The following is a 19,721-nucleotide window of genomic DNA, read 5'->3' as shown; positions in this document are numbered from 1 at the left end:
TTTTTTTGGGTTGAGCTTGAGTTCTATATTATTTTTGGTCAGGTAATTTTTTATTACAACGACTTTTCATTATTTTAAGTGGGTTAGGTTCGTTTTCTTAAATTGAATGGGGTTTGTGTTGAAACTAGATTAAGTATATTAAGTGGATATTGATGGATTTGGAAAATGATGGCATTTTATGGTTATGAGAATTTTAGGTTTTGAGGAATTAAAAATAGGATGATTGTTTTTAGCATTTCAGGTTTAAATATCGGAATATGTGTTCGAGCGAAAATTTACGAAAATTACGTGATTATTTTTAGGTGACAACTTATATTTGTTCGACATTGTTGAGGAAAATTTCTGATAAGTTAAGAAATTCAGGTAAGTGGTGTTCATATGGTAGACTTTGCATAAAAATAAAATGAGCTGAGGTTGATTTTTGAAAAATATGCATGCTTGGTTATGAAAAGAAACTTGAACTACCTCAGTTATTTGTTCTACATTACTTATGAGATTTTGTTTAAGAATAAAGTATTTTCTGGCATGACTGGTGTAGACATGAGCTATTTTGACATTTTATTTCTGAACTGTGCAGAAGAGAGCGACTAGGAAATTTTGTGCATAAATTATGTTTTTGTGATCTGATTATGTTCTATTCTGAAAATGTTTTGTACTCTGATATGATATAATGTGATTTCTGAAAATCTCTGGCATACCATTCTTCTTATGTTTTTATTCCATTCTGACCTTACCACGGGTGTAAATCTGTGGCCTCTGTTCAGATTGTACCAACTTTTCTGTTTCTAGTACACCCACTTTGGAAGCAGAGTAGTTTTTTGCGTGGTCTTTCTTGTGTGCACACTCGGTATTTCGAGAATAATAAGGAGAATATTCACATTCTGTTTCTGCTTGGTTGACCGTCGGAATTTGCACAACCCTACCACGAGGGTTAAATATCGTATCTGTTTTGATATGATAAGATAAGATGTGATGTTTCAGTTTATGCTATGCCAAAGAGATTTTGATTATGAATATTTTTGAATTTTCTCTCTGATATTCTTGATAATATTCTGATTATGCATTTTGAAAGAAAATCTTTTGCTCTGTATTCTGAAAGAAAATGTTTTGTTCTACATTATGAAAGAAAGTATTTTATTTTGCATTCTGAACTCTGTAAATGCTTATGTTTACGCACTAGTATATGTTCTCTGCTTACTGAACTGTTGATAACTCACCCTTTATCTCCAAATATTTTTCAGATGATTTTAATGGTTCAGCTGGAGAATAAGAGTGAGAAGTTTTAGTAAGGTGTGATGATCGTAGAGGAATAAGTGTCCGAGGATACAAGTACTTATTTGAGAGTCATAGTTAGTAAATTGATTATTTTTGGATATTTTGATATGTTGGGTTAATGATATTTTCGAATCTTTGGAGAGTTTATAATTTATTTGTAATTTTGGTGAAGGAACATGGATATTTGGATTGAGCAAATGAATTAATATTTGATTGAGTTTTCTAGATTTTATAGTTGTGGTATTGGAATTGATATTAAATATTAAGAACTAACTCTCCAGACCTCTAGGATCAGGGCGTTACAGTATTATTTTCCACAGCATCAAAAAAAATCAACGTCAACTTGCGCTCCAGGCTGTTGTAATTCACAACATACTTGGTCCTTCACTTTCACAATGTCTCTTCCTTCCTCTGCATTCATTTCCTCTGCATTGGCTTCATTTCCATCCGTGTGTATCTGGTTCTCCTTGATTAAGATTATTCCCCTGTTTCCTCCCCAATATCATCATTTTTATTCAAAAGTCCCTCCTCTAGATCAACAACTTCAACACGTTTACTTATCTCAGCCCTGTCCTGCTCCCGATGCCCAGCTGATTTCCTTGCCTCTTTTCTCACCCAAACTTTCTTCTCTCTTCCTCCTTCTCCTTGGTACCTCTCTTCCGTCTTCATACCTCCTTCCCATTTACAAGTAGAGACATTATGGCCTTGCATTCGGCATCGATAGCAATAAGTAGGAAGAGTTTCATAAACCACTTCTTGCAACCGGCTAGTAGCTTGGTGAGGGATGCCTATCCAGAACGAGTCAAGCGGATTTTTGGAGGCGTCCATTTTGATACAAACTCGTGCTCCATCCGTTCGAGTTGCACATCGTGTGCTATTGTCCTGAAGAATATACTGACCCAACGGCATTGTTATATTTCGTAGAAAAGATTCATGATAAAAGTTTGGCGGGAGACCTGGTAATGTGATCCAAATCGGTACCAAAGGGGACTCATTTTCTTCATCAAACTCAGGATACCATTGGAAAATATGATAAGACACTCCTTCTACATCACAAGTTTCTCTTGAAAAAGCTTTGATAAAATCAAGTTCATTTGAAAAACGGACGAACACTGACCTGGCCTTTAACATAGCAGACACCACCGGTTTTGAATCCAAGCCCCAACGACTTCTAATGAAAGCTCTAATAATATCAAGCGATGGCCTCTGTCTCATAAACTTCATAACTAGTGAAAACTTAAACGGTTGTGCAGATCGTTCTATCTCCTCCTTCGTGAAAGACACATACGGCACACCATCGAAAACCTTCAAAGGTCTCAACATTATCTCAACCTCTGGAATCAGTTGAGGACTTTGGGTCACCATATATGCAAATGTCCTGTGTCTTCCTGTTGACGAATCTACAAGCTTGGTTTACATTTAAAATACAACATTTTTTAACAAATGACTTCTTCATAAATGCTTAAAGAAAACTCTAACCTTCGTAAATCACTTCTTCAATGGTACGAATCGTTTGTTACAAAACACTTGAGTTTTTTCTGCATTAAGTAAAAATATGAATTTTTTCTATTATTAAAAATTTCTACAAAACACGAATGATACTTTTTATAAAATCGAATTTGATTCTTCATGAATTGACATGTTTGCATTGATTGATTATGAATCTCTATAAGTACTATCATTGCCTTTATTAAATTTTAATTATTGACTAATTATTTGATGTCATATTAAGAAATGTTGAGAGGATGATAATAAAAAAAAATACAACAAAAAGAAGGCTGATATGATGCACTCTTCAAGCAGTTTTTGCCTGAGTAATGCTATGTACAAGTCTCAAATGTATACGTCTTGTATAAATCTTTTATAAAAATATGGATCCCAATAAGAAAAATTGAATTTTTTACACATTCATAATAAGGTCTACTTTTTTATAAAAAACTTGCATGCGATTTATGCATTTGAGACTTGTATATATCATTTCTCTTCTTTTCAAATAATTTCTGTAACCGGTTACAAATCTTGAGTTCTTTTTGTACGACAGTACTGCTACATACATGCAGAATTTGTGCATGTATATGCAAACCGTTGATGTGGCTCAACGTTTATATTAAAAAAAAAAACCTAAGAGGACCATCGGCTACTACCTAGAACATATTTGATTTCTCTCAACTCTCTCCCTCTCTTTCGTTTCTCTCAAATCGGTGTAGGTTCGTCGACTACTACCCAGCGTCGAATCATGTAAGATCATTTGACAAAGCTTTTTCTTTTGTTCATTTGTGCTTGAGTTTGAGACTGTGTGACTTGGAAAATTTGTCAAATGAAGGGGTGGGTGACTAGTGAGATCTATGATGAGAAGGAAAGGAGGGGGCATGGGGAAGCATCAATATCAATGCACAAGACGTACAATAGGAGAAAGCTACATTTTGCTCGTAGAAATCCAAGTATCCCAACAAATGAAATGATAAAAAGCCTAAATTCTTGCCGTGTTGCTTAGCTTCCTTCATCTGTTCGACTACCAAGTTTATTTATTCATATATTCCTTTTCATATTATAAAACGGTTTCCCATAGCACAACAACACCTCAATTATTGGCACCTATATATATATATATAAATAGTATATTATTATGCGCGAGTATATGTTTATTTTGGGATTGATGTTTTATGGGTTTTGAACATTTGCATACACTAGGAATGTGTTAGATCATGTGGTTGTGCTTTTTGAGACGAGCCTGTCCTCCTTATGGTCCATAAATTAAGAACACAAAAATTAAGAAAAACAATTGGTCTTTGGTTACACTTCTATTTATCATTTATGAGGTATCATAAATGGGAGCCATCAATCCCAAACAATTTCAGGGTACAAATATCACCAGTACTGGAAAAGAAATGATTTCTAAAAGCTGGGAAAATGATTGTGACATAGCCCAAGTAAGATTAATCCATTATTACTTTTATTTAAAAGAGGACGAAACCCTAATTTCATTAAAAGCCATAACTTGTGGCAGAGGAAAACTGTGGTAACAAGCAGGCCATATGGGATTTACAGATATTCAAATAAAATCATCCCATGCATCAAAACTAATAAAATAAAAAACAGACCTATACAATAAGCTAAAAAACCAATCAAACAATCTAAACAAGCCTATATGAAAACACATAAGAAAGGAAAAAGACAGCTTATAGCTTATAAAATCAGGTGCTTTTGAGTAAAATGCAATATTCAAATTGACACAACTTGAATGAAATTCTATGTTAGCATAAGATAAGCATAAAAAGATTTAAATCTGAATGTTTACAAGTGCATAATATTTCTAACTATCTGAATGTTTGCTTGTGGCACATATTTTGTTTTAGTCTGAAATATATTTAACAACTTGAGCATCAAACATATACAAAGTAAAGCTGGTTTCAAACTCACAATATTTTTGTCCCATTTAGGTAACTTTTTTCCATTTGATTCCCAATGATCGCATGTTTGAGCTAAATTCATCAGAGGGATTAGGGTTCTATAATCAGCGTAAGGAGTTCTTCGCATGGATGGAAGGAGGTTGGAGGTGCAGCGGGCTAGGTTTTTTTTTTTATTGAAATGCACCGTTTCATGAGGTTGTGTGGGTGAGGAACGCGATTAAGGGATTGATCCATGGAACGCTTCGTTTCAATAATACACGCTGGATGCCGTGCACGGGGCCTCCCCCAAGTATATATGCCTGGACATTTTTCTTTGTAAAAAATTGACATAAAGTAATAATAGAGACATGTTTTTTTTTTTTAATAATAATTTTCGGTGATTCACATTGAAAATAATTATATCCATCACACACAATGATAGCTAGGAGACAAGGGAAAGCAGAGACGTGGGTAAACAAAATACCCTACTTTTTTTTTTTTGCTTTTGTCAACATCAAGTTTTTAGAGCATTAATCCCATAGCTTGTTGATTATTTAGTAAACAGATTTAACTTAAAAAAAAGGGTTCTACGTTCGGCTGATTATTATGGGAGAAAATTTTGACGTTTGAAAAATAGATTTCTAAGTATTTTTAAATATTTTTTTATAAATATTTTATTTGACTAACAAAATAAATTATTCATCCAATTATCTATATTTTCTCTTATACTCATATTTGTTGTAGTTGAAATTTGATAAAATTGTCACAATTGAGAGGATCTATTTTTTCTTAAATTTGATCATTTGGGAAAAGATGGTTTTTAAAAAGTATTATTTTTAGGAAAGTATTGATTTTGAGAGTATTACTGATTGAAGAGATAAATAATTTAAAATTTTCTGCTAAAAATAAAAAGAAAAATATGAAAATAATAAATAATTAAATAATTACAAAGATGCGAAAAGAAATAAACATTTTCAGATCAAGTGTCTCGAGCTTGATACATCTTTCAATTCTTGACATTTCTCTCCTCTTAAATTTGAAAGCTCCATCCTTCCAGACAGGTTACAGAGTACACCGCTCTAGCGATGAAATTGTTCAATTGAATATCTTTTCGCACAACGAATTGAAGGGCCACAAAGCACAACAGTAGTGTTCGATCGTTCTCGCTTTCTAACAAATGATGCGGATTTTCTATTTTTTCATGGAATCTGAAATCATGTGAGGATTTTGCTGCTCTAAAAGTGAAACTTGATTTCACATGGGGAAGAAATTTGCTCTATAATTGTACGAAGGCCCTTTTTTTTTTTTAAAAAAAGCAAGTAAGTATATTTTATTAGAAAAGATGATACAAGAAGAAGATGTGAGATTTTTCAACAAACACTCTAGAATAATAACAACAGTTTAAAGTAGTGGATAAAAAAGAAAAAAAATAGATTTTACGACCAATTTCTTGGTTGTCACCCATGTCCTATAATAACAACAGAAATAAACTGTTCACAAAAAATTATGAATAATAAAAACATCGCTGGTAGCGGTAGATCATTGGCTGAAAGTGGTGAAAGTAACGAGTGCACTATTAATTATTGTATTGAAATAATTTTTGGAGAGATTCTCAAAACCATTATTCGAGATCACAATTTAAAAAAAACGATAATATAGTAAAGAATTTGACATCTGAGTAGATTGCTCTGTTAATCATCTGCATTTCCATTTCCACACTCTTGTGATGGTGCATGGCAGCCACGCACTGATGGAATGGAGACTAGATGACCTAGATTTAGAAGATTTCAGCAAGACGAAACCACTAATACAACGCGCGTAGTTGTCAGAAGTGTCGTTATGCGGCAGTGGGAAACAAGTGACTGTCAGGTAGACCTTTTTGTCATTGTGCGGCCGTACTAAGCCATTAAATACAGCTTCGTTTGGAAGCTCAACTCATCTCAACTTATTATTACAACTTTTTTAAATCTCAATATAAAATATAATAAATAATTTAATTTTTTTAAATTCTAAAATAATAATAATATTAAAAAATAATATTTTAACAATATTTTATTATCTCAACTCAACTCAACTCAATTCAACATCCAAACACACTCGTATTGTTGTCTTTACGTCAACAAGTCCTTTTAACATGTGAAATAGATGGAAATAGACTATCGAAAGAAATTATAACTTTTCATCTCATTTTATTTTATATTAAAATTTTTTATTTTTATTTTATTTTATTATTAAAATTTTTTAAATTTTTATATAAAATATTAAAAAATAATTCAACTTTTTTAAATTTTAAAATAAAAATAGTATTAAAAAAATATTTATTTTAGTTTTAATTTTTATCTCAAATTATTTTCGAAAAGCATGCATTTCACGTTCCCAATATATTGCATTATTGGCAAGTCTTCTTCCCTGCGTTGTTTTGTCCAGCCAATGTCACAGTTGTTTTGTCCTGCCATTGTTGTGACATGATGTGACATGAGCACAAGATTTCACATGCATTTCACGTTCACAATATATTTGCATTATTGGCTAAGTTTTCTTCCCTAGCTGCGTTGCTTTGTCTAGCCATTGTTGTGAAATGATGTGACATGAGCACAAGATTGAAAACAAATTGCATACTCTGCATATATAAAGGTGTATTTCGATCCGCATATGAAATTTTGATTATAAATGTCGATCTTATCTTTTATACTTTCTTTAAAATCCTGAAATCTCTGCTTGTCACGACACCCGACCTGGAGGTTAGGCTGGACTAGATTTCACAGCTTTTTATTTTTTTGTGATTTATGCGTAGGCTGTGCATGGTTGAATTTAGTCTTTGTTTGGTTTATCATTTTTGTTATTTTCTGTGTGCTGTAACTGATTGATTCCTTTCTGACATTCTCGGCTCGAACTTTTCTTTCCAGCCTTTGATTACTTACAAGGGTACAAGAGCATCCTCTTTTGTCCAAGATTTATCTCTCTCGGATGTCTAAACTGGGCAGGTTTTCATTTTGCATTATCTGAGATGGAAATGACGACTTTTTCTTAGAGGTTTTATTTATTCTTGCTTACATGTTGAAATCAAGCATTTTTTTTTCTTTACATGTAAGCACGAAATGATTTCGTGTGTTATCTGATATGGAAATGATTATTTTTCTTAGAGGTTGTCTTTTTTGTTGCAATTCTTTGTTTGAGATTTATTTATTTATTTATGTTTTTTTTCTTGCGTGATCTGATATTGGAGGTTGAGCACTACTTGATTGATTCTTTTTTTTTTTTCCTTGCATTAAATGCGATGGAAATAACATGGTTGATTTATATTAAGAAAATTATATTTACAATTTTAGAATGTAATCCCGTGTATTATTTTTTAAAAAATAGATAAATATAAGATTTACATGAAAAAAATTATTTATTTAATAGTAGATCATATTATTTTTTAAAGAGAATGTATGGGATTAAGAATGTACATAAGATTATTCTTTATATTATAACATGATTCATTCAAAAGACTTACTGTTGTGTGCCAACTAATGACAGAGATTTGTATTTTCACCCAGCCAACCAGATTGCATATGTTGTGTTGTGATGTTCTCTAATTCATTGTCAGTGATATATAAGAAATAGTTCGATATTGACAATAATAACGCATCAACATAGTTCAATAGAAGTAGAAGTAGAACGAAAGTGTAGTATATAGCGTAGCTCTAAATTCAAGAGCTATCTATTTAAAAATGAACCTTTTTTCTTTGTTTTTTGTCGTTTTTTTTTAAGCTTTCAAAAGCCAAATTCCAGCCCTAATTTCTGTTATTTATCCCATAATTCAAGATCACATTCTCCCTGAAATTCCAATCATCATTCAGTACCATGTTTACATCAATGAGGCCTCCATTATTTTAAGCCATTTCTTGAAACTTCTTTGTTATACAATGGCTTTATCTTTTGATCAATGTTATCATTTGCCATCCTAATGTCCCATGCATTCTTGTCTTTCCAATTTCCAGCTATTATTGTTTTCTTGAAGAAGCCTAATTATGTTTTCCTTTTAATTGTTCTATATCTCTTTTCGAAGCATTCACCATTTGTATTCTTTTATGTTAATATTTTCCATCACTTTACTTGTATGTTTAAATTTTTAGGTTGAACTAATGAGCATATCTTGAGATTAGACCTATTTATGCTCTCTCTCTTTTTTTCCCCCCTCGAAAAGACAGTAAGAGGGAGTAACTGGAGACGGATGAACATAAGAGATTTGGATAGTGAGTTGGGATGAGATGAATTGAGATGAAAGTTGAATAAAATATTGTTAGAATATTATTATTGTTTTGAGATTTGAAAAAGTTGATTTGTTTATTGTATTTTTGCATGAAAATTTAAGAAAGTTGTAATCATGAGATAAGATGAATTAAAAAGACTTTTTGTATCTAAACCTCCCTAATCTTTTATGCAATTTCCATGTCATGGATAAATACTCAGATATTGTAGCCAAAACAACATCGGAGTGCAACATGCCTATTATGGCTTGGACGTGGGTGATACTTGTGCTGATTATTCTTGCTTATCTCCTACTAGAATGGACATGGAGAAGCATGAACAAGACTAAGAAACTACCTCCTGGTCCAAGCGGCTTGCCTATAATCGGGAATCTACATATTTTTGGGGAATTTCCACATCGAGATCTTCATCGACTAGCCCAAAAATATGGCCCCATCATGCACTTGCGCTTAGGCATTGTGCCCACCATTGTTGTCTCCTCCCCCCAAGCTGCTGAACTGTTTCTTAAAGTCCATGACCTTGTGTTTGCTAGTAGACCACCTACTGAGTCTGCAAAGTACATCTCTTATGAGCAAAAAGGCTTGTCCTTTTCTCCTTATGGTCCTTATTGGCGCAACATTCGTAAGATGTGCACCCTTGAATTGCTTGGCAACCTCAAAATCAATTCTTTCAGATCTATGAGGAAAGAAGAGCTTGGCCTACTGGTGAATTTTATTGAAAAGGCTGCCTCTAATTGTATTGTTGTTGATCTTAGTGACAAGGTCTCATCCCTTAGTGCGAATATGAGTTGCCGTATGGTGTTGGGGAAGAAGTACATTGATAAGGATTTTGATGAGCAGGGATTCAAGGCTGTAATTCAAGAGGCTATGCTTCTAGGTGCTACTCCTAACCTTGGTGACTATATTCCTTATATTGGTCCCTTTGATCTTCAGGGGCTGAGGCGACGCATGAAGGCTGTTAGTAAGATATTTGATGGTTTTTTAGAGAAAATTATTGACGATCATGTCCAATCCAAAGATGAAAATAAGATTAAGGACTTTGTCGATGTCTTGCTGAGTTTCATGGGATCTGAAGACTCTGAGTACCTTGTTGAACGGTCCAATATCAAGGCCATAATCTTGGTAATCATTTGTTGAACTTGTATACTCTTTGATTCAAATTTGTTGTTGATCATTTATTTCCCGACAATGATTTTGTTGCAGGACATGCTTGTAGGATCAATGGACACTAGTGCAACATCAATTGAGTGGGCAATTTCAGAAGTCATTAAGCATCCATGGGTAATGAAGAAACTTCAAAAGGAGCTAGAAGATGTAGTGGGCTTGGAGAGGATGGTAGAGGAATCAGATTTGGATAGACTGGAATACTTGGATATGGTTGTAAAGGAAACCATGAGGCTACATCCAGTAGCACCTCTACTGATACCTCATGAGGCCACAAATGACATCACTATCCAAGGCTTTCACATCCCCAAGAAGTCTAGGTTGATAGTAAACGTATGGGCAATTGGACGAGACCCAAGTGTTTGGACTGATGCTGAGAAGTTCTTCCCGGAAAGGTTTGTCGGGAGTAGCATTGATCTCCGGGGACGTGATTTCCAACTTCTCCCATTCGGCTCTGGGAGAAGAGGCTGCCCGGGGTTACAGTTGGGTCTAACCGTGGTTCGGCTCGTGGTGGCACAACTTGTTCATTGCTTTGATTGGGAGCTTCCTAATAACATGCTACCAATTGAGTTGGACATGACCGAAGAGTTTGGCCTTACAGTTCCTAGAGCCAAACATCTACTTGCTATTCCTCGACGTCGTGGCTTTCACAAATGAGAAAGAAGATCTCCTTTCTTCTTCACTCCATTGTCGTCTATATTTTTTGATTTCATGGTAATGCATGTCCCTGTTGCACTCATGTTATTAGAATTCTTCAAGATATGATGTTCCTTTGAGTTTGATATTTGCTTTTTTGCAACTCATTGTACTTTCTACCCAATATGCAATCAAATAAATATTCATAAAATAAGAGAGACATCATTGTATGTGAAATACTCTAGCCAGACAAGCTGATTACAAGCATTTGTAACTCTTCTCAACAGTAAATGGCAGTGAAGCATCCAGGAAGAATAGCTCTCCAGCCAACTGTAATCAACATGAATAAGAAAGAAATAAATGGGTTTAAGTTTGATATAAATGAGTTCCGATTAAAATATATTGACTTCATTAGACACGATTAATAAATGGGTTAGTCTTCTTAAATCGCAATCAGACCCATATAATTTGCTTAAATTTTATTTGAAGATTACTATGTATGCTTATGTTTGTTATTGTTGGGATTGGAATATTGATATTATTATAAGTTAATATTTTAAAAATATTGACATTTTTTGTTGGTATTTAGTCACATTTCTTGGAGATATTAATTATAGTGTGGCTACTAAGATTTGTAGATATTAATTTTTATATAAAATTTTGTCAATTAGGTCAAACAAGTTATACGAATCAATTGAACTTATTTGCATGAAATGGGTCAAGACACGAGATCATGTAGCGCTAATCCAATTCTAATCGATAATTAAACAGGTTATCAAGTTGTGTTGTGCCATCCGTTATTTATATGAGTCTTGTTAAAGTTTTAAGTTCTGTCCATTTAATTAAGCACATCGTGTTTGATTTAGTCTATATAATAAAGTAGTTATATCTTATCACGACAATAATACCATATGTAAATACAAAGCATTTGCTATTTTATTAAAAACTCACCGCTTCTCATATGTTGGTCGAACAAATGGCATGAAGATGCTGCTGGGAGCCCAACAGCCAGAGCAGCATGCATACAACACCCATGGACCTGATGTTTGCCCGGTTATAGAAATGACATATTGAAAAGTTAGCCTTCGATGATCCAAGCCCATTGAGGTATGGATTTTATTATATTTATATTTTATTCCATTTACAATTGTCTTTACTAAATCTTAATTATTGACTAATTATTTGATATGATATTAGGAAATGTTGAGAGAATGGTAATAAAAAAAATTATAATAAAAAGAAGGTCGTCTAATGCACTATTTAAGCAATTTTTTCTTTAGTAATGTTAAGTAAAAGCTCCAAATATACAAGTCTTGTACAAGAATTTTGAAAATCATGCGAGTCTTATTAAAAAAAGTGAGTTTTTCATATTTATGATGGAATCTACTTTTTTATAAAGGACTTGCACGAGATTTGTACATAAAAATTGTATGAAATATTTTTCTTAAATTTGATCATTTGGGAGAAGATGGTTTTTAAAAAATATTAATGTTAGGAAAGTATTGATTTTGAAAACATTACCGTTTGAAGAGATAAATAATTTTAAAATTTTTTTGTTACAAATAAAAAGTCAAAAATACAGGCACAACAAATAATTAAGTAATTACGAAGATATGAAAATAAATAAATTGAAACATTTCCTCCGTTTTTTATTTTTGAAAGACAAAAAAGTAAAATAAAATAAGATTTTTAGAAAAGATGAACAACTAAAATAAAATAAAAAGATACAAATTTTGAATAAATTTTGACAAATAATTTGTTGGGTCAATGTGAATGCTTTGAAACCTACGTTGATGGAACTAAAGTTTTATTATTGTGTGAGTTGATTGTTACAGTTTCAGAAGAGAAATGATTTGTATAAGTCCCAAATAGATAAACCATATGTAAGCCTTATAAAAATATGGACGCCACCTTAGAAAGTGTAAAAAAAAAAACTATTCTTTATTAGTGTGATCCATTTTTTTACAAAAAACTTGTATGATTCTTGTGTATTTAGGACTTATATTTATCATTACTTGCTTCAGAAGTGTCTTGCGCTTGATACATCTTTCAATTCTTGACATCTCTCTCCTCTGAAATCTATTGGCTCCATCCTTGTAAACATGCAGTGTACACTGCTCTAGTGATGGGATTGTTCAACTTCCTTGTTGTGCAATATATGTTTTCATTGTCTTATTATCTTCAGATTCCCATTTCTACCGTTCTTCTTGCGGTATATAGTTATATTCCATTTCTCTGTTTGTGGGATTTTTCTGTCAAGATATATTCCCATTGTTATGTCGTGATACATTGCCATTATTATGCCTTGATACCAGTTCTATGTATTTATATTATTGTACATTATGTAATCCGTTATTTCGTTGTATAACATATTATACTTTCTGCAGATAGCTGATACATATTTGTAGTTGTACCCTTGAATGTTTGATTATTATATTCACTATTTAAATCAATACAATAGCCTTGCATAATCAGGCTGGCTCTTTTACATGGTATCAGACGCCCTGCACATATGGAGTCTCCTTCTTCATCTTTCATTCCACCTATGGCTAATTCTTCTTCTCTTGACTTTTCACCTATCAAAACCACACTTCCTGATATTTTTACTAAACTAACCTCCAGCAGCTACTTGCTCTGGAAAGCGCAAGTTGTTTTAGTTCTCCATGGTCATGGTCTTCTTAGCTATGTGAAAAATGACATTGTTTGTCCACCTTTTTCCATTCTTGGCGAAGATGGTGAAATGCGTCCCAATCCTATGGTAGCAAAGTGGCTCCATATTGATCAATTGATTCTAGGTTGGTTGAGTAGCTCTGTGATACCCCGTATTTTAGTGTATTTTAATTGAATTAGTATTGTAATTAATTTAAATATTGGTTCTCTTGTTTTAAATTTATTGAATTTCTCGTTGGTTTATTTTTATGATTTTTAAGTTGTAAAATTTATTTTGATATGTCTTCTTAATATTAATTATTGTTTTGGATTTAAGTTGCTTTTTAATTTAAATTAGTTTGTTTGTGGGCTTTAAAATTATTTTGTTGTTGGATTTTATTATCGTTTTATTTTAGCTAGTCATTGCATTTAAATTATTTTATTCAACTTACTGTTTTGAAATTCTTTTCGTTGGATCAATTTTGTGACCCAAGTTGTGAGGACTGTACCTCATTTATTTCCCTTACTTTTTCTTTTTCCTCTTTTTCTTTTTCTTTCTCTTATTCTATTTTTCCTTATTTTCCTTTTTCTCTTTCTTTCCACTGCTTTTCTTCCTCCCGCGCGCGACAACCCCTCCCTTCTCCCTGTCTGTTTCTTCTTCCTCCCAGTGTGCCGCCATGCGCCTTCCGTGAATGACACCGCCCCTCCCATTTTGTTCCCTTCCGACCGGCAACCTTCCCCCTCCATTTTCGGCTTCTCCTTCGCCGCCGTTAGCCTCCATGCATGGCTCCAAGCCGCTGCCATCTTTCATTCTAGCGCTGCCGTCGCGCCACTATTGGTCACCATCTTTTCATCACAGCACCCGCGGCCTTCCAGTTACCTAAACCACCCAACTTCAGCTTCGATCCGCCACCGGTGAAGCTCCTTCATCCCCATTTCTGATTTGGGTATTTTGGCCTCCTACCACCGTCCACACCCCACCCACGGCCAACCACTGCCACCAATAGTTTCACCAACACCCCGAAGCCCTTCCCTAGCCATCCCAAGTCTTCGTTTGTTCCCGTTCAAAAGTTAGATTTTTGAGACCCACGACCCTTGTCCATTTTGGGGTTGATGTTTTATGGGTTTTGAACATCTGCATTTACTAGGAATGCATTAGATCATGTGGTTGTGCTTTTTGAGATGAGCCTGTCCACCTTATGGTCCATAAATTAAGAGCACAAAAATTAAGAAATACAATTGGTCTTTGGTTACACTTCATTATCATTTATGTGGTATCATGAATTGGAGTCATCAATCCCAAACAATCTCATGATACAAATATCACCAGTACTGGAAAAGAAATGATTTCAAAAAGCTGGAAAAATGATTGTGACATAGCCCAAGTAAGATTAACCCATTTTTTTTTAATTTAAAAGAAGATGAAACTCCAATTTTATTAAAAGCCTTCACTTGTGGAGGAGGAAAACCGTGGTAACAAGCAGGCCACTTGGGATTTACATATATTCAAATAAAATCATCCCATGCATCAAAACTAATAAAATAAAAAACAGTCCTATACAATAAGCTAAAAAGCAATCAAACAACCTAAACAAGCCTATCTGAAAACACATCTGAAAGTAAAAAGACAGCTTATAGCTTATAAAATCAGGTGCTTTTGAGTAAAATGCAATATTCAAATTGACACAACTTGAATGAAATTCTATGGTAGCACAAGATAAACATAAAAAGATTTAAATCTGAATGTTTGCAAGTGCATAATATTTCTAACTATTTGAATGTTTGCTTGTGGCCATATCTTGTTTTAGTCTGAAATATATTTAACAACTTGAGCAACAAACATATACAAAGTAAAGCCCGTTTCAAACTCACAATATTTTTGTCCCATTTAGGTGACTTTTTTTTCCATTTGATTCCCAAATGATCACATGTTTGAGCTAAATTCATCAGAGGGATTAGGGTTCTATTATCGGCATAGGGAGTTCTTCGCATGGATGGAAGGAGGTAGGAGCACTGTTGTGGATTTCGTACCGTACAGGTCGGAACGGCTGATAGTTTTCGTATTGGTTGTCCGGCCGGTACAGGTACTATACTCATTTCGTACCGGCCCAAATACCGACCGTACCGGTCTCAATTTTGGCCTGTACCGGCTTATATTTTAGCCTGTGTTTTTTTTCAAACTACAAGCTTATTTTTTAACCCCCAATTCATATTAGACTATTTATAATTTATAGATATGTATTTATATATAATTTATTTATATATAGACTATTATTTTATAATATAATTTTTATATATATTTATATATGTAATTTATTGATATATCGACTATCCTGAAACGCTGTCCCGAAACGCTATCTCGAAACGGTATTGGTATCGAAATATTTCGTTCCAGTGCCTTGACCAGTACAACGTCTGGTATGGTATTCAAAACGTTGGGTAGGAGGCACATAGGGCTAGTTTTTTTTTTTCATTGAAGTGCACCGTTTCATGAGGTTGTGTGGGTAAGGAACGCGATTGAGGGATTGATCCATGAAACACCTCGTTTTAGTAATACACGTTGGATGTCGGTCGCCGCCCCCAAGTATGCCTGACTTTAGCATTTTTCTTTGAAAAAAACTGACATAAAGTAATAATAGAGACATCTTTTTTTTTTTTAATAATAATTTTCAATGGAAGCAGTGTTCTTTTTGTAGTTTATGTGATCCACATTTGGAAACTTCTTTTTGTAGTTTATGTGACATTGCAAGCTTCTTTTTGTAGTTTATGTGATTCACATTGAAAATAATTACATCTATCAGCATACAATGATAGATAGGAGACAAGGGATAGAAGAGACGTGGACAAACAAAATACGCTACTTGTTTTTTTTTCCTCTTGTCAACATCAAGTTTTTAGAGCATTAATCCCATAGCTTATTGATTAAAATTTAGTAAACAGATTTAACTTAAAAAAAAGAAAAAAGGTTCTACGTTCGGCTGATTATTATGGGAGAAAATTTTGACGTTTGAATAATTGATTTGTAAATATTTTTTTATAAATATTTTATTTGACTAACAAAATAAATTCTTCATCTAATTATCTATATTTTCTCTTATATTCATATTTATTATAGTTAAAATTTGATAAAATTGTCACCATTGAAATGATCTATTTTTTCTTAAATTTGACCATTTGGGAAAAGATGGTTTTTAAAAAGTATTATTTTTAGGAAAGTATTGATTTTGAGAGTATTACTGTTTGAAGAGATAAATAATTTAAGACTTTTTGCTAAAAATAAAAAGAGAAAATATGAAAATAATAAATAATTAAATAATTACGAAGATGTGAAAATAAATAAACATTTTCAAATCAAGTATCTCGAGCTTGATACATCTTTCAATTCTTGACATCTCTCTCCTCTTAAATACGAAAGCTCCATCCTTCAAGACAGGTTACAGTGTATACCGCTCTAGCGATGTCATTGTTCAACTGAATATCTTTTCGCACAACGAATTAAAGCGGCACAAAGCACAACAGTAGAGTTCGATCGGTCTCGCTTTCTAATGAATGATGTGGATTTTCTATTTTCATGGAACCTGAAATCATGTGAGGATTTTGCTGCTCTGAAAGTGAAACTCGATTTCTTATGAGCCTCTGTTTGGTGCAGAATACAAAGATCTTTTTGAGGCCTTGGTTCCTTTTTCACACGGGGAAGAAAGTTGCTTCATAATTGTAGGAAGCCATTAAATATCGTTGTCTTTATGTCAAGAAGTCCGTTTAACACGTGGAATAAAAGATATAGAAAGAAATGTAATCTCCTTGCATTTCACGTTCACTATATATTGCATTATGGGACAAGTCTTCTTCCCCACAAATTGCATACTCTGCATATATATATATATATAAAGGGGTATTTCGATTATATATATCGATCTCAACTTTTATACTTCTTGAGGATCCTGAAATCTCTTTTTGCAGCCATAACAACATCTGAGTGTAACATGCCTATTATGGCTTGGACGTGGGCGATACTTGTGCTGCTTATTCTTGCTTACCTCCTGTTAGAATGGACATGGAGAAGCATGAACAAGACTAAGAAACTACCTCCTGGTCCAAGAGGCTTGCCTATCTTCGGGAATCTTCATTCTTTTGGGGAATTTCCTCATCGAGATTTTCATTAACTAGTCCAAAAATATGGCCCCATCATGTACTTGCGCTTAGGCATTGTGCCCACCATTGTTGTCTCCTCCCCTCAAGCTGCTGAGCTGTTTCTTAAAACCCATGACATTGTGTTTGCTAGTAGACCACCTACTGAGTTTGCAAAGCACAACTTGTATGAGCAAAAAAGCTTATCTTTTTCTCCTTATGGTCCTTATTGGTGCAACATTCGCAAGATGTGCACCCTTGAATTGCTTAGCAACCTCAAAATCAATTCTTTCAGATCCATGAGGAAAGAAGAGCTTGGCCTACTCATGAAGTTTATTGAAAAGGCTACCTCTGATTGTATTGCTGTTGATCTCAGTGCCAAGGTCTCATCCCTCAATGTGAATATGAGTTTTCGTATGGTGTTGGGGAAGAAGTATATGGATAAGGATTTTGATGAGAGGGGATTCAAGGCTATAATTCAAGAGGCTATGCATCTAGCTGCTACTCCTAACCTTGGTGACTACATTTCTTATACTAGTCCCCTTGACCTTCAGGGGCTGAGGCGACGCATGAAGGCTGTTAGTAAGATATTTGATGGCTTTTTGGAGAAAATTATTGACGATCATGCCCAATCCAAAGATAAAAATAAGATTAAGGACTTTGTTGATGTCATGCTGAGCTTCATGGGATCTAAAGACTCTGAATACCTTGTTGAATGATCCAATATCAAGGCCATAATCTTGGTAATCATTTGTTGAACTTGTATACTCTTTGATTCAAATTTGTTGTTCATAACTTATTTCTTGACAATGATTTTGTTGCAGGATATGCTTGTAGGATCAATGGACACTATTGCAACATCAATTGAGTGGGCAATTTCAGAAGTCATCAAGCATCCATGGGTAATGAAGAAACTTCAAAAGGAGCTAGAAGATGTAGTGGGCTTGGAGAGGATGGTAGAGGAATCAGATTTGGATAGGCTGGAATACTTGGACATGGTTGTAAAGGAAACCATGAGGCTACATCCAGTAGGACCTCTACTAATACCTCATGAGGCCACAAAGGACATGATTATCCAAGGCTTCCACATCCCCAAGAAGTCTAGGTTGTTAATAAACGTATGGGCAATTGGGCGAGACCCAAGTGTTTGGACTGATGCTGAGAAGTTCTTCCCGGAAAGGTTTGTCGGGAGTAGCATTGATCTCTGAGGACGTGACTTCCAACTTCTCCCATTCGGCTCTGGGAGAAGAGGTTGCTCGGGGTTACAATTGGGTCTAGCTGTGGTTCGGCTCGTGGTGGAACAACTTGTTCATTGCTTTGATTGGGAGCTTCCTAATAACATGCTACCAATTGAGTTAGACATGACCGAGGAGTTTGGCCTTACAGTTCCTAGAGCCAAACATCTACTTGCTATTCCCCGACGTCGTGGCCTTCACAAATGAGAAAGAAGATCTCCTTCCTTCTTCACTCTATTGTCGTCTATATTTGTCGATTTCATGGTAATGGATGTCCTTGTTGTACTCATGTTTTTAGAACTCTTCAAGATATGATGTTCCTTTGAGTTTGTGATTTGCTTTTATGCAACTCTTTGTACTTTCTGTCCAATATGTAATCGAAAAAATATTCATAAAATAAGAGAGCATCATTGTATGTGAAATACTCAAGCCAGCATACACAAGCTGATCACAAACATTTGTAACTCTTCTCAATAGTAAATGGCAGTGAAGCATCTAGGAAGAATAACTCTCTTGCCTACTGCAGTCAACATGAATACAACAAGAAATAAATGGGTTTAGGTTTGATATAAATGAGTTCCGATTAAAATATATCGAGTTGATTAGACACGATTAATAAATGAGTCAGTCCTCTTAAATTGCAATCAAACGCATATAATATGCTTAAATCTTTTTTGAAGACGCTATACAATATGTATGCTTACGTTTGTTATTGTTGGGATTGGAATATTGATATTATTATAAGTTAATATTTTAAAAATATTGAGATTTTTTGTTGGTATTTAGTCACATTTCTTGGAGATATTAATTATAGTGTGGCTACTAAGATTTGTAGATATTAATTTTTATATAAAATTATGTCAATTAGGTCAAACAGGTTATACGAGTTAGTTGAACTTATCTGCACAAAATGGGTCAAGACACGAGATTGTGTAGTGCTAATCCAATTCTAATCGATTATTAAACAGGTTATCAAGTTGTGTTGTGCC

At 34.0% G+C, this 19,721-nt stretch overlaps 2 protein-coding genes and 1 pseudogene across 6 annotated transcripts; 2 read left to right on the top strand and 1 right to left on the bottom strand.

Moving 5' to 3' along the window:
- Positions 1-1,752: 1,752 nt before the first annotated feature.
- Positions 1,753-2,640, bottom strand: LOC121253324. The gene has a single exon (XM_041153356.1). The coding sequence runs from the start codon at positions 2,638-2,640 to the stop codon at positions 1,753-1,755; it is 888 nt and encodes a 295-aa protein (XP_041009290.1).
- A 4,597-nt stretch (positions 2,641-7,237) lies between these two features.
- On the top strand, positions 7,238-10,931 carry LOC121252556 (cytochrome P450 71AU50-like). 5 transcript variants are annotated; one of them, XM_041152255.1, is made up of 3 exons: positions 7,238-7,298; positions 9,123-10,042; positions 10,124-10,931. In XM_041152255.1, exons 1-3 carry the CDS (start codon positions 7,253-7,255, stop codon positions 10,739-10,741), a joined length of 1,584 nt encoding a protein of 527 aa, XP_041008189.1. In that variant the 5' UTR covers positions 7,238-7,252; the 3' UTR covers positions 10,742-10,931. The 5 variants fall into 5 exon arrangements, with proteins under 5 accessions (XP_041008189.1, XP_041008194.1, XP_041008193.1 ...); XM_041152260.1 differs by having other exon boundaries at positions 7,293-7,405; XM_041152259.1 differs by lacking the exon at positions 7,238-7,298 and adding an exon at positions 7,428-7,644 and having other exon boundaries at positions 9,149-10,042.
- Positions 10,932-16,729: 5,798 nt separating this feature from the next.
- On the top strand, positions 16,730-19,154 carry LOC121252555 (annotated as a pseudogene).
- The last annotated feature ends 567 nt before the right edge of the window (positions 19,155-19,721 follow it).

The sequence above is a fragment of the Juglans microcarpa x Juglans regia genome, chromosome 2S, assembly GCF_004785595.1.
Source record: "Juglans microcarpa x Juglans regia isolate MS1-56 chromosome 2S, Jm3101_v1.0, whole genome shotgun sequence".
In the NCBI taxonomy this organism is placed as follows: Eukaryota; Viridiplantae; Streptophyta; class Magnoliopsida; order Fagales; family Juglandaceae; genus Juglans; species Juglans microcarpa x Juglans regia.
Note: the sequence above shows the minus strand (reverse complement) of the source record. Positions and strands in the feature narration are given on the sequence as shown.

Bases quoted from the DNA above. Each gene is read 5' to 3' on its own strand.
- LOC121252556 (XM_041152255.1), top strand. From the start codon at position 7,253: ATGAGCACAAGATTGAAAACAAATTGCATACTCTGCATATATAAAG. The intron at 7,299-9,122 runs GTGTATTTCGAT...ATAAATACTCAG, and splicing joins CATACTCTGCATATATAAAG to ATATTGTAGCCAAAACAACA. The intron at 10,043-10,123 runs GTAATCATTTGT...ATTTTGTTGCAG, and splicing joins ATATCAAGGCCATAATCTTG to GACATGCTTGTAGGATCAAT.
- LOC121253324 (XM_041153356.1), bottom strand. From the start codon at position 2,640: ATGGTGACCCAAAGTCCTCAACTGATTCCAGAGGTTGAGATAATGTTG.